This window comes from Stenella coeruleoalba, assembly GCF_951394435.1.
Source record: "Stenella coeruleoalba genome assembly, chromosome: 3".
Classification (NCBI taxonomy): domain Eukaryota; kingdom Metazoa; phylum Chordata; class Mammalia; order Artiodactyla; family Delphinidae; genus Stenella; species Stenella coeruleoalba.
In genome coordinates, this window is record NC_137148.1 from 156,075,190 (window position 1) to 156,090,251 (window position 15,062).

General features: G+C 39.2%; 1 protein-coding gene across 3 annotated transcripts in view; it reads left to right on the plus strand.

Annotated features, from left to right (window-relative positions):
* MAPK9 (mitogen-activated protein kinase 9) overlaps window positions 1–15,062 on the plus strand; it is a 59,578-nt gene that overhangs the window by 28,086 nt on the left and 16,430 nt on the right. For all 3 annotated transcript variants that reach the window (XM_079917079.1, XM_079917080.1, XM_079917081.1), the window contains exons 3-5: window positions 2,912–3,041; window positions 5,521–5,579; window positions 7,990–8,128. In XM_079917079.1, the coding sequence (XP_079773205.1) occupies window positions 2,912–3,041; window positions 5,521–5,579; window positions 7,990–8,128 (328 nt within the window). The remainder of the gene's footprint in view (window positions 1–2,911; window positions 3,042–5,520; window positions 5,580–7,989; window positions 8,129–15,062) is intronic.

Genomic DNA, 15,062 nt, shown 5'->3' on the forward strand with positions numbered 1-15,062 from the left:
ACAAACTATCAATCAAGGATAAAGGAAGAGTAAGATAATTTATCTTCCATGCCCTTTTTTTCTGAGGAAATTCCTTGAGAGTGTACTCCAACAAGAAAGAATACAAGAACGTGTAACACCAGAAACAGTGGAAGCCAGAGAAAAGAAATCCCAGGGCGATAGGTACACATCAGGCCTTGAAACCTCAAGAAAAATGTCTTTCTGAAAAATGGAATAGATTCCAAACAATAGATAATGTGAGTAAGGAGGTAAGAAGTACTAGTGACAGCTCTAAAGAGGTATATTTGTCTTCTCTTAATAAGAAAAAAAAAGTTTATTAGAAACTTGTGGTAGAAAAGTTAGAAAAAGTCACGATCTAAGAATAAAACAAATTTAAAGCAGCATGATGTTTGAGAACTTACGGAATGTTAGAAGAGAATCCATTTAACCTTAATGCTGGAAACAATCACATTCTCTTATGAGTGGCAAGGGTCATGTGATCTTTAGAAATGAAATGTAATCCTCGCTCTGAAATTAGTAATGTTTACATGTGTGCACATACATACATACACTCTGTAAGTCGATTTTCAACTTTTAGACACATCCTAAGGAAGAAACACAGAAGATTTAATTATAGGGATTGAAAGATGTGTTATTAAACTTGACCATTTAAGACAGAAATTGGAGGAAAAGAGATTAGAGAGCTGGAGGAAAAAGGAGATGAAGTGTAATATTCTCATTTTACATAGTGGGGAGCAAGAGGTTCCTTTGAAAGTTGATGCAGCAAGTTTAGGCATGTTATTTAAAGTTACAAGGGTGACCAAGGGAAAAGTTAAAAATAACATGAGAGGTCTTCCCTAGTGGCGCAGTGGTTGAGAGTCCGCCTGCCAATGCAGGGGACACGGGTTCATGCCCTGGTCTGGGAAGATCCCACATGCCGCGGAGCGGCTGGGCCCGTGAGCCATGGCCGCTGAGCGTGCGCGTCCGGAGCCTGTGCTCCGCAACGGGAGAGGCCACAACAGTGATAGGCCCGCGTACCAACAACAACAACAAATAATAATAATAATAACAATAACATGAGAACAAAAAACTAGGAGGAGTTGGGGGTTTCAATGAAGTGACTAAATCCTCAGTGTTCGTAATGGGGAGTAAATAGCTAATTTCTGAAGTTGATAAATGAGGAAATAGTGATAAAAGTATATTCTTTGGAGTTGAGATATTACTAAAAGAAGTAAAGCCAGGAATAACTGAAGGTAGCTCCTCCTGGAGTTGGAACTAGGAATGGGGAAGCATGAGTCTGCTCAGATATTCAGAATTGGTCCATTTGGCTCATTGGACAAAAACTTTTGAGACCAAAAAAGGTGTGTCTGTTTTTAAATTCTCAAGACAGAGATATAGATATATAGATATATAGATATATATATATATATGTACAAATCACATGTGCATGTATTAATTAATGATTTGTTTCACAAATAGATTTATTTTTGACATTTTATAATCCATATGAATATTACATTTGCATATGGGCATGTGATTTTAATTAATTAATTAATTTTCTTTATTATTTTTTTTGGCTGCGTCAGGCCCTAGTTGTGGCACGCAGGGTCTTCATTGAGGCGTGTGGGATCTTTCCTTGTGGCATGCGGGCTTCTCTCTACTTGTGGCCCATAGGCTCCAGAGCACATGGACTCTGCAGTTTGCGGCATGTGAGCTCAGTAGTTGTGGCACACGGGCTTAGTTGCCCCACAGCATGTGGGATCTTAGTTCCCCAACCAGGGATTGAACCCAAGTCCCCTGAATTGGAAGGCGGATTCTTTACCACTGGACCACCAGGGAAGTCCCTGGGCATGTGATTTTACATCTGTGTATACATGAACACATAATGTGAATTAAAGAAAAAGTAATTCCAAAGTAACAGGAAGCTTCTAATAATTCTTAACCAAATGCTACAGCAGACAGCCTTTAATTTTAAAAAGTTAAAATTGAATTAAGTTTGGGTTTTTTGGCAAAAAAAAATTAATAGAAGTGAATAAGTGTAAACAGTGTTATAAACTGAATAGAATAAATAAATAGAAACAGTATTTTAAATGGTGCTTAGGTTCTCAGATGATCTTTAGCAGCTTTTAACCCCTGATGAGGAGCCAAAAGGTAACAGTGACAGCAATCATACTGTTAGTGCTAGCTTGAAACTAGTACAGAAGGTACTCAATTTTTCCTGTCTATTTTCTGGAGGAAAATTAATCATAAATTTCAGCTGGGAACTTGAGATTCTGGAAACAAAGATCCTAGAAGATTTTATTTCTTAACCATAGTAGTATGAGGAGGTATTTCTAGCAGAATTTTATGTATAGCAATTGCTTATGTTAGGGATTTTGTATCTTGGGGATTTACCATGAACTGAGATTTTGGCTTCTGTTTTCCTTTTAGATTCTTACATCTGGGAAAAACACAATCAATCAAAATCTAGATTTATTATATCCGTCTCATGAGTTCAAACCATTTTCTCCACTGTGATACTCCAAAATATACTTATATTTCATTCTGTGATACCAGTGACTTTTTTTCAACTTATTGGCATATTTAAACTGAAGATTTTGTTTTCTGGGCAGTCTTACATGCTCTGTATTAAATTACTTGGTTCTGAACATAATAATCTCAACTAATATAATGAGACGTCCATGTGCAAAGATTGCTGAATCCCATCCTAGCTTCAGCTGCCATGGTGGCGCCTCTGCAGAGGAGTCCGTTCGTCCTGCACGCTTAGCCAAGTCACCTTGCTCTTAATGTGCAGAAGTACCAGAGTGGAAGCAAGCAGATTTTTCCTTATTTGTTATTCATTTAAAAAGATAATACATTGAATGTACATTCTGCATTGCTGTATATTCCAAAATCATCCTAATGGGTTGCCTATTATATTTCTTAATTATAGTGCTGCTTTTGATACAGTTCTTGGGATAAATGTTGCAGTCAAGAAACTAAGCCGTCCTTTTCAGAATCAGACTCATGCAAAGAGAGCTTATCGTGAACTTGTCCTCTTAAAATGTGTCAATCATAAAAATGTAAGTTATGTCTATATTTCCTCTAATACTTTAATGTTGTCAATGCTGCCATAATCATCTGGGTCTTTGGAGATACAATGAGTTTAGACCTAGGGTAAACTAGTGATAAAAATACTATTTAAATGGTTATATTTTATTGACAGAATTTTCAATCAACATTGGAGATATTGAAGTCAGCAAGAGGCATCATTGTCCATAGGAATTTAGGTCACTCAACACAGATGGGAATGTCAATTAACCTTGTAACCATTTGATTTTCACTGTTTCCCTGTGTATAAAATGGCAACAGTATTGACCTGGCAAATTGAGAAATATCCAAATACTTTTTAGAAAAACGTTGTTCTATAAGTAGCTTTTACATATTCACATTTATTTAAATAAATGTTATTAGATGATGTTATATTCAAGATAGTTGTACTTGGCATCTCTACAGAAATCAAAGCATTGTAAATTTTAAGGAAAAACAGTATATCTCTAGAAAATGAGGTACTCAGGCCCATTTTATGTTCTACTACTGATGCCTGAGCATTATTTTGAACATGATTTTGATAACCTTGCCATGTTATAAAATTATAAAATGTTAAGTCTGGCAGGGGCTTTGGAGATCCCCTCCCATGTGACCTCTTTTTGTTACGGGGTGGGGGGGATAAGTATTTAAAAGTACACTCAACTCTATATGGCTCCTTTTGTTGTAACATTTATGCTGGATTTTTCTGGTGTAGGGACATTAAACACAAAACTAAGATAGGTTCAATCTTTTGAGTCTGTGGTTTGAGTTTGTTTTTAAATTCTCCAATGCATGCTTTATTTTACAGGTTTAAAACAAAAAGTAAAAAAGTTTTTTTTTCAGGTTACAAAAAAATGTTTATTATTATTTTTAATTCAAACAGTATAAACAAGAAAGAAAAATCCTTGAATCCCACCACCCACTATCATTAACATTTTGGTGAGCATTCTTATGCATATATATACACACATACATAAATAAGCTCAGTTATGTTATTACACATCCTGCTTTTTCCCTAGTGGAATGTTGCTAGATCTCATATACATTAATGAACATAGATATAAACCATTTTTTAAATGGCTACATAGTACAGATGCACAGTTATTCATTTAACCAATCACCTATTATCAGATATTTAGATTGTTTCCAGTTTTTTGCTATTATAAGCAGTGCTGCAGTGAACATCCTTATACGTTGCATCTTTGCACTCTTGTCCAGGTGAATTCCTTGGCCAAGATAGCTGGGTCAAAGACTATGCACACTTTTGGTTTTAATAATATATACTGACAAATTAACCTCAAGGAAGACTGTCAATTTTACACTTTTATTGAGTATCTGAGTATGTCTTTTATTTCAAAATACCCCAGAGCTACATACTGTTGATTTGTTTTACCTTACCAAACTGATAGATGACAAATGATACCTTATTTTTATTTGTGAGGTTGATTTTCTTTCCATATCTCTATTAGCCATTTATTTTTATTTCTTGAGAGTTTGTTTTTCATGGCCTTTGTCCATTTTTCTCTAGGACTGTTGGTTTCTTTCTTATGCATTTATAGAAGATCTTTGTATATTAAAGCTGTCAACCCTCACTTTTCCATCTGACCTAATTTAGGTTGTTTTTGTCATACTGATTTTTGTTGTTGTGTTTAACATAATCAAATCTCCTAGGTTTCCTGTCATGCTTAGAAAAGGCTTTTCTACACCAGAATTGTATAAATGTTTATTCATATTTTAATGTTTCATGGTTTCATGTTTTAGATTTAAATTTTTGTTCCATTTTGAGTTTATCTTGGTGTAAAGATTGAAGTATGAATCTAGTTTTTTCCCCCTTGGCTAGCCAGCCACTCCAATCCTATATACTGAATAATTCATCTTTCCCTCAGTCATTTGAAATGATTGAGGACGTGTGTTTGATGCTCAAGCAGCAGAATTCATTGTTTAACCATTGGGGTGCCAGGACCAAGGCCTGTGGTGGGGTCCGTTCTTGAATCCTCCTTACATAAAGGTAATGTTAATAGGTAATGCTATGAGGCATTTCATCTTTATCATACCAAAAATATAAGCTTAGCCTTTACATTTCAAAACTTTTTAGAAATTTGGATATTGTATTTAAGTTTTCAGAGTTAACATATTGCTTTATTTAGTGTTTTTCTACTTGTAATTGCTACTTTTTTATGTTCAGAGCTAGAAAGACATTATGTGTTAAAATTCTATAGTAATAAGTTACTGGGGACACATAAAAGTGATTTGATTAAAAGTGCATATTATTTCCAAGTTGAGAATCCTAATCATTTAGCTTTTTTCAAATGCTGTGTAATAGAATGTTTTGGTAAAAGCAATAACAATAATAATAAATACAAAGCTCTGCTGTGATTTTTTTTCTAGTTTTAACACACTTTAATGTTAAACTTAATTTTTATAATCAAGTAGAGTCATTTGACATGCTGAGATATAATTTTCTCTTTTCAGATAATTAGTTTGTTAAATGTGTTTACACCACAGAAAACTCTAGAAGAATTTCAAGATGTGTAAGTATAATTTTTATTCAGTAATACACTGCTCATCAAAGAGTGAAAATTTAGAAAAGAAAGTAACTCCTTTTTTTACTTAGGAAATATAGGTGAGAACACATTTTTAAATGATATCCTAGCCACTTTTCTCTGTGGAAGAGAAATATTAAGGAAAATGAATAATAGTATTCAACTATTTGTGCCTAGATGGTTATCATTTCTACAACAGATAAAGGATGACTGAAAATAATTCTTCAGAGCAGACAGTGCCATTAATGCTGCTGATTTCCTTTACTGAAATATAAAATATAACATGTTTTTCTCTAGTCCCCAAGATTGTAGGGTTTAGGTGTTTATAATTATTATTTGAAATGGGTAAGTCATTAAACTTCCAAAATGTGAAATAGAATTATCTTAGTAATGATGAAATGAGATATTAATTTATTATTGAGATATAATACACAACTTTATCCTAAATTTATTCATGTATTCATTCATTCATTCAACAAATATTTGATTGCCAGGAATTCCCTGGCAGTGTGGTGGTTAGGACGCCATGCTTTCAGCCCGCAAGCCACACGGTGAGGCCAAAAAAAAAACCAAACAAATATTTGATTGCCAACTGTGTGCTAGACAGTCTCTTGAACTTGGCATACTTTAGTGACCAAAACAGCAAAAATCCCTTTCATTTTTTAAGAATCGCAGGTGGTCATATTTCTTCCTAGAGCTTGCAGGAAAGCCAGGGAAGATAGACAGTCAACATAACAAATAAGGAAATGATGTCATTCATTAGGATGTGTGGCAAATGTTGTAGAAGAAATGGAGCTGGGTAAGGGGGTTCAGAAGTGCTGGGCGTTAGGAGTCAGGTTGCAACTTTAAGTAGAGTAATTAGGGAAGGACCTCACTGGATTGGTGACATGTGAAGAAAGCCTTCAAGGAAGTGAGGAGGTTAGTCCTACAGATATTTGGGGGAAGGTAGTATCAAGATAGAAGGAACAGGCAGTGTAAAGGAGCAGAAGAGGGAGTGTGCCTGGTGTGTTATAAGAACAGCAAGAGCCAGTGTGGCTGGATCAGAAGAAGCAGAGGAAAGTTGAAGAGGTGGGTTCAAAGAAGTGACAGGGCCAGACACTGCTGGGCCTCTAGGCCACTGTAAGGATTTTCCTTTACAAGTCAGTAAGACTTTCAGCAGGAAGAGTAAGCTTATCTGACTTATGTTTTAAAAGAATAACTTTGGTTTCTGGGTCGAGGACCCACTGTTAGAAGTAGGACACAGAAGACCAGTCAGGAGGCTATTGCAGCAATTCAGGTGAGATTATGATGGCTGCATTTAGACCAGAGGGGTGATAGTGATGGTAAAGGCAAGAGATAGGATGCTGACACTGTTTTGAAGGTAGAACCCCAGTGTTTGCTCCTAGAGAGGATGTGTGGTATGAGAGAAAGAGGAGCTGAGAGCAACACTTGGAGTTTTGGCCTGAGCACCAGAAGGATAAAAGTGCTCTCAACTGAGATGTGGAAGGCTACAGTCAGAACAGATTGCGAGGCAGGGTAGAAGGAACTCAGTTTTAGTTCAAGATGTCTGTTGGACACCCAAGTGGAACTGTGAAATAGGCAGTTAGATAAATGAGCCTGGAGTTCAGCAAGGGGGTCTGGGTTGAAGGTATTAATTTGGTAGTTGTCAGTCTATAGATGGTATTTAAAGTCTTGAGACCAGAGACCAGAGATCACCAAGATTGTAAGTACAGTTAGAGAAAAGAAGACCAAGGACCGAGTGCTGGCACTTCAACAGTAAGAAGCTGGGGATAGGAAAAGGGCACAGTCAGCCAGGATTGTAGGACTGGCCACTGGATTTAGCAACACGGAAGGCCGACATGGAGCCTTGAGGACAGTTTCAGCAAAGTGGTGGGGGCAAAAGCCTGATTAAAGTGGGATTAAGGAAAAATGGGAGAAAAAATTGGAGATGATAAGTATAGACACCTCTTTGGGGAGTTTTGTTTGCATAGGGAGCAAAAATATAGGATGGTAGCTGGTGGGGGAAGTAAGGTCAAAGTTTTCTTAAGATGAGAGCAATAACAGCATGGTTTCTATATTGGTAAGAATGATCCAATAGCAAAAATGTTTAAATATAGGAGAATTTGAATGTTTGAGATTCTATTTACTATGATATAAAAATTGTTTTGTATTTAACTTGAAAGGCATTTTGTTGTTAGTTGTTTTCATTTTTTGAAAACTTTTACAAACTTTCATCATACATTTGCTTCTTTTCAAGATACCTTATAAATGTTTAGGGAAAACAAGTTATCTTTTTACTTTAGCCAGTGCAGTGACTAGGTGGTAAGTTATTACTATTTCATAAAAATTCTAGTTTAATAACCATAAAGGAATTTTGGATAATTTTCATGTGTACATGGCTGATCATTTATTTCCCCAGGTATTTGGTTATGGAATTAATGGATGCTAACTTATGTCAGGTTATTCATATGGAGTTGGACCATGAAAGAATGTCCTACCTTCTTTACCAGATGCTCTGTGGTATTAAACATCTACATTCAGCTGGTATAATTCATAGAGTAAGTAGTGATACCATATTGTTTAGTTTTGTTTTTTAATCACAATCATTTCGTTGTCATAATCTCCAGTTACAAAAGAACATAATATTTTTTAAAAATTTGTCAATGTCGAAAATCCAAATAAACTATGGGATCATGTTACTCTTCCAAATATAGTTGAGATTAGAAGACATTTGTGGAATGCCTGGTTTGCCTGGGCCCATGTGAGCCACCCTGGATGCAGGCATGAGCCAGCTGTTCAGACTAGTGCTGCAGAAAAATACTTCTTTTTTTTTTAAGTTTTTATTTGAAAGTAACTTAAAACTTAGAGAAAAATTGCAAGAATAGGACAAAGAACTTTACTCTTTACCCAGATTTACCTGGTGTTAATAGTTTTTCCATATTTGAAATCCCATTTTTAGTGAGCAAGGAATTTGGATTTGGGGTGGGGGAAAGTTAGAGGCCAAGTAGTATATGATACAGTTGCTTGAGAAGTCTTATGTGAATTATGGCCCAAGTGTTCATTGCTTACATCGTAAAATTCTACCACTCCAGCATCCCAGCCATACTGGTGGGAGCTTTCGGAAAGGTTCCAGGCAGATCTTTTGAATAGGCCAAGGCTGGAATTTGAATGATGGTGTTGCCTGTCAGGGGGTACATATTTAAAAACCAGAGAGATATTCTCTAAGCTGGTTTTATGAGTTTTTGTTATTTTCTTCACTTGTACTGCTGTGTGGGCAGATTATGATAGAGTTGTGTTTTTTTGTTTGGTTTTTTGTTTGTTTGTTTTTTTAGCAACTATAATGTTGAGTGAGACTAGAGGCAGAGATAGTTTTATTGAAAACATTCTTAGCATTCCTTAAATTATTACTATACTAATTTTGTTGACAGACTGTCTTTCAATATTATGTTTCAACAGCAAGAAGTTGTATTTTCTCTGAACTGAAATCTGTGGGGGGAAGAAGATAGTGAGACAAAAACAATGAAGCCTTTTCATACAAAAAAGAATAGAGAGATTTTTGATGGTGTAGTAGTAGTAATTCTTTTGGATCTGTTGGGTGCCAGGAAAGACTGTTTCCATCACAGCCACTGATCAGAGACGTAACACAGTAGCAGAGCCCACCAATCCAGAGAGGGCCAAACTCTTGCCCCTTGTGAGCATGAGGCCTGAGGCCTGAGTGAGGTCTGTAGCCTGAGGCCAGTCCTGGCCCTCCCAGTGCCTGTTGGGTGCCTGGCACAAAGAGTCCTGACCAGGCTTCAGTCATTTAAAATACAGCCTTTGCTGCCGCCAAGTGTTCAGTTTAAATTATATAAATACTGTTGACAAACTTGCTTTAAAAATAGTAACATTGGTCTTTTTAATTAAAAATAAAGATTTCCCAGCATAACATTCTATTTCTCTTCAAAAATATTTACAGACCTTTATATAAATTAAGGCACTCCTAATTTCTCTTAAATACATTTTGTATTAAAGTCTTAACTGAGAATAAGTTCCCAGATTATTAGGCTTCATTATGTTAGGCCTTATTAATTTTGTAAAAGGAAACAGTTTGTCTTGCTTGTATCTCCCCTCTTGGGCCCAGATATACATGGGGCAGCAATATCCTCCCATTTTAGGGGGTCTTGTAAGAGCTGCAGCATGCACGTGCCTGTGTTAGGCGATGTTCCGTCCCTGCGGTTTAGGCCCATACCTGTGGACCAGAAGGTCCAAGAAAGTTTTGGTTTGCCCAGCATGATTCTGCCAGCCACCTCTCCATCCCATTTACCTCCCCACTGGGTCTCCCTCCCCTTGTCTTATGCCCTCCTGTTCACACATTTGTGGGTCTGCCAGACTTTGTGTCTGCTGTGAAAGTACCACGTGGTCATTGTGGGAAAGGTAGAGAAGGCACCTGTTTGCACACCCACCACCCCTCCAGGTCCCAAGAGGTGATGAACCGCAGTTATCCCTTTAAGCCTGTTAACGGTTTTCTGTGAACTTTTCCTGTCCTTTTTTCTGTATACTATACGATAGGCATAAATACACACATTCGGTTTTGCTTACTAAGATGGTTTCGTTCTAAACATAAAATTTAATTACTTGAAAAATAAAACACCTGTAATCCCACCAATTTTTACCTTGTATAATTCAAAAAATTGAATGGAAGTCCCCAGCCCACCACTGTCACCTGGAGGAGGCCAGTGATGGCAGTTGGGTGTGTTTCCTTCCTAACTTTACACTGACACATTTTCTTACTGATGCTAATACCAACATATCTGTCTACACTAACGTCCTTTTTAACTTATATTTTTCAAAAACAGGATCATCTTGTACATATATTGTTCTGCAACTTGCTGAATTTTGTATTTTTATCAAGGATCAAATAGTTTTACAAATACTTACTAAAAAAGAGCCCCCACCTCCTCCCTGTTATTTCTCTCTCCCCAGAACAAATTCTTTCAGTTCTTTTAGCTGTTATTTTGGTGTTTATCTCCATATCTTGAAATAATATGATGAGATCTCTATTTGTTGATCTTTCTTCAGTTTGGGACATAAGGTACTGACTTAGCTCTTTTTCACCAATCGTGCCCCTCACCTGCCACCTTTCCTGTCCCCCTGTCCTCCCAGTATAGTTACAATGTAATTGGTTTGGATCAGTGTCCATAGTGTGTTTTACGTCATCATGACCCTATAAACGCTTTTCACAGCTAAGCCTATATTTACACCATGATTATATTTCTTTTCCTTTCAACTTTTTGTCCCTAGAGTTAACAACACTTGTCTTTTATTTGTTAGAGTTTTGGTCTTTGTTGTTTGTTTTAAGGAGGGAGCAGTTTTCCACATCCTTATTGCTAATTAAACCCTAAGGTTTCTGCCAGGTATCTAAGTCTTCTCTCACTGTATCCAAATGTCTTAGCTGTTCCATCACCTTGATTGTCTCCTGGCGCCTCAGCCCTGCTCACATCTGGACTGGCTGCCCCCATACCTGATGCAGAGACCTTATCCTGGACCTCGCTCCAGCGTTTTCCTGGGGATTTCCTTCACCTCTCTCTGGAGTTGGAGCCCACTTCCTGATCCCTATCTCTCCTTTGTTTTGGTGGGACACATCCTCCAATAGCTTCCCCAGAAGTGATGCATGGGAAGTAAAATTTTTGAGGCCTCAGATAGCTGAAACTCTTTATTCTGCCCTCTCACATGATTAATAATTCAGTTGGATAGAAAATTCTTAGTTACAAATCAGTTCCCCTCTAAGGTGTAAATACAGTACCCTGTTGTGTAGTGTTGTATGGCTTTTGAACTTTCTAATGCCATTCTTATTACTGATCCTTTGCAAGTGCCCTGTTTTGGGTTTTGTTTTATCTCTGGAAATATTTTTTAAAGTTTCTTTATTTCTTGTATTCTGAAATGTTAGGATGATATGCCTTGATATGGAAATTTTTTTCGTTAATTGTGGTGGGCACTTCAGTCTGGAAGAACATGCCATAGAGTTCTGGAAAATTTTTTATTATTTCTTTCAGAATGCCTTCTTTACTGTGTTCTTTATTCTGTCTTTCTCTGAAGTACGAGTTAGTTGGAGCTCTTTTTTATTTTTAAAAGTTCCTTTTTATAGCATTTTGTTCTTTTTTTTATTGGAGTATGGCTAATTTACAATATTGTGTTAGTTTCAGGTGTACAGCATAGTGATTCAGTATTTTTTCAGATTACATTCCATATTACCAGATAATGGGTGTAATTCCCTGTGCTATACAGTATTTCCCTGTTGCTTACCTACTTTATATATGGTAGTTTGTATCTATTAATCCCATACCCCTAATTTGTATCTGTTAATTTGTATCTGTTAATCCCATACCCCTCTTCCCTCTCCCTTTTGTTTTTGTTTTTGTTTTTTTTTTTTTGCGGTACGCAGGCCTCTCACTGTTGTGGCCTCTCCCATTGCGGAGCACAGGCTCCGGACGCGCAGGCTCAGCAGCCATGGCTCATGGGCCCAGCTGCTCCGCGGCATGTGGGATCTTCCTGGACCGGGGCACGAACCCGTGTCCCCTGCATCGGCCAGCGGATTCTCAACCACTGCGCCACCAGGGAAGCCCCCCCTCTCCCTTTTGTTAACCACAAATTTGTTTTCTATATCTGTGAGTCTGTTTCTGTTTTGTATATATATTAATTTGTATCAGTTTTTAGCTTCCAAGTGATATCATATAGTATTTGTCTTTCTCTGACTTATTTCACTAAGTATAATATTCTCTAGGTCCATTTATGTTGCTGCAAATGGCAGTATTTCATTCCTTTTTTTATGGCTGAGTAATTCCATATACACACACACATACCACATCTTCTTATTCAGTCGTCTGTTGATAAGCACTTAAGTTGCTTCCATGTCTTGGCTGTGGTAAATAGCATTTTATTCTTCTTGCATGGAGACACTATCATCTCTACAGGGCTAGAATTTCTTTGAAGTTTGTTTTCTGGGTTTTTCTTGTTTGTTTTTAGGCACACTGTGTGGCATGCGGAATCTTAGTTCCCCGACCAGGGATTGAACCCATGCACCCTGCATTGGGATTCTTAACCACTGGTCTGCCAGGGAAGTCCCTTTGAAGTTTTCTTATTGCTGCCTGCAGTGTTTTCCTTTCCCCTGAGGTTTTGTTTTGTTTTGTTTTGTTTGTTTGTTTTAGTGCATTTGGTCTCTCGCTGTCACGTGTGAGGTTTTCCTCAAACGTCTGGTGACCTTTTGTCACTGGTCCTATTTAAGACTGAAGGATTAGAAGGCCAAGTGGAAGTGCATGGGTTGGGATTGTTGAATGAGGGGTTTTTCTTTAGAGCAACACATAGCCACAGGTGTCTCTGTTTGCAGGTCTTTTCTCTGGACATCATTTAGTTTCTCTAGAAAAGGCTCCGGTCTCTTGACTGAGGGAGAGCAGTCTGGCTGCTGGTATGAAAGGCTGTGTGGGGTGGGGCTGAAGTTCTCATGTGGCAAAATGCAGACCTTCGCTACAGCACCCTGTCTTCAGGCTGAGCCCCTCACCCATGCCCTTCCTGTGCCTCATACCAGCAGATCTGTTGGTATTGTGCTTGAGGCCTGAGTCTGGAAACTTGGTTTCAGTTTTTCTAGATAATAGGCCAGTAGGAGTAAAGGAGGAACCAACACCTCTGTGTGGATCTGGGAGGTCTACCTTTACCTTTCTGTGAACCTTCCCCCACCCCAGATCCCTCAGTGTCCTGCTCCCTGCCCCATCCTGCCTTCCACAGTACTTGTCGTTCAATTCCTAAGCCCTTCCCAGGTGTTGTGGTCCACATTATTTCACTGTGGGCCACTCACTGAGGTTGGAATTTACTCTACTCAGCCAAGTCATTTATTCCTTTCTGCTGCCTTCCCTCCCCATAGAGCATGTGGGGTTTTTCATTGAAGGCATTAGTGTAGCACGATGGCATTAGACATGCAAGAGATGCATGGGGAGAAGGCCTGTGAGGAAGAACAGAGGGAGTGAGTCAGTGGAGGTGGGGAAGCTGACAGGGGTCAGCCCAGTCTGACCCCTTGGAGTAGAGAGGGCACGAAGGAGGGTTGGGAGCTGCCCGTCCGAGGAATCTGGTGTCTCATAAGAATGGACCTCCTTCCCCATGCAGTCATTAGCCAAGAGCCACTGTGGGGTGTGTGGCCTTGTCATAAGCAAAGGGGAGGGTCAGGGTACCTCAGTGGGGTGTCTGTCAGTTGCAGTCCCACAGCAGAGAGCCAGGTACGCATTTTCATGGCTACCACCATCCACCCTTGCCCCCCTCAGCTCTGCTTCTCCACACAGGTCAGGACCAGCCCCCTCAGGCTCCCTGTGGGCCTCCCTTCCTGAGGGGAAGGGACCAACTATAGCCCCTTTCACTACAGTTGACCTTGGAGCCACAACAGGTACTCATTCTCTCCATTCTCCATTATTCATACCCTCAGCCATCACCTTGGCAGGTCTCTGTGCCTTACCTGAGTGTGACCCAGACCTTCATTCCTGAGGGGTCTAAGTCTGGTGGCTCACAATGGGCCACAGGGTCCATGGACCCACCCAACAGTCATCTCCCCAGTCCTCAAGTGTGTGATTGGAACTGATACAGTTGGCAGTTGGTACTCTTAGCAGAGTGACCCCTACATTGGTTCTCTGGTCTGTGAGGTAAGAGTTATGATGGGGAAGGCCAAGTGGAAACCTGAAACTGCCCCCCTCAAGATAGTACATCAAAAACATTATTGAACTCTGGGAGGTGGGGGAGAATGGAGGAGATTAATGCTGCCATTAAAACCCAAAGAATGCGAGGATGGTGGTCCCTCATAGCTCAGTTTAATTCACTAGTCCAGCCCTTGAAGAAACTAGATGGATGCTAGAGAATGTAGACCATCGAGCCTTAGCTGATCAGTAGTCCTGATTGCAGCTGCTTGTGCTGGACACGGTGTCGTTGCTAGAGCAGATTAATAAGGCCTCAGGTGTGGCATGTAGCCTTTGACTGGGCAGATGCATTCTTCCATACTGATTAGAAAAGACGATCAGAAACCATTCACACTCATGTGAGGTGAACAGCAATATTCTTTCACAGTTTTGCCCTAGGCCTGTGTCATAATATAGCTGGAAGAGATCTGGACCAGTCTCCATTTATTACCTGGCCTCCACAACTCACCCCCCACCACCAGCTAGAGGAGGCATGATGTTGCTTTGGGTCTTTGACTTTCAGTATCCACTTAGAACTTGTGTCTAACACTTCTCCAAATGACTGCTGTTCCCAGGTACAGTCACCTGAGTAAGGGGTCATAGGTACCTGTGGGGAAATCAAGGCAGTGGACGCTTGTTACAATGTGCAGGGACACCTCTTCAGTCAGTGGGTTCTATACCGAGAACTGACCAGGAATAGCAACGGCCTCAACCTTCCACTCCTCTGCTCTTGCCCTTTTTTGGTTGCAGATATTTTGTGCACCCTTATTGGCTGCCCCAGTGATGCCATCCCCGCACTCTG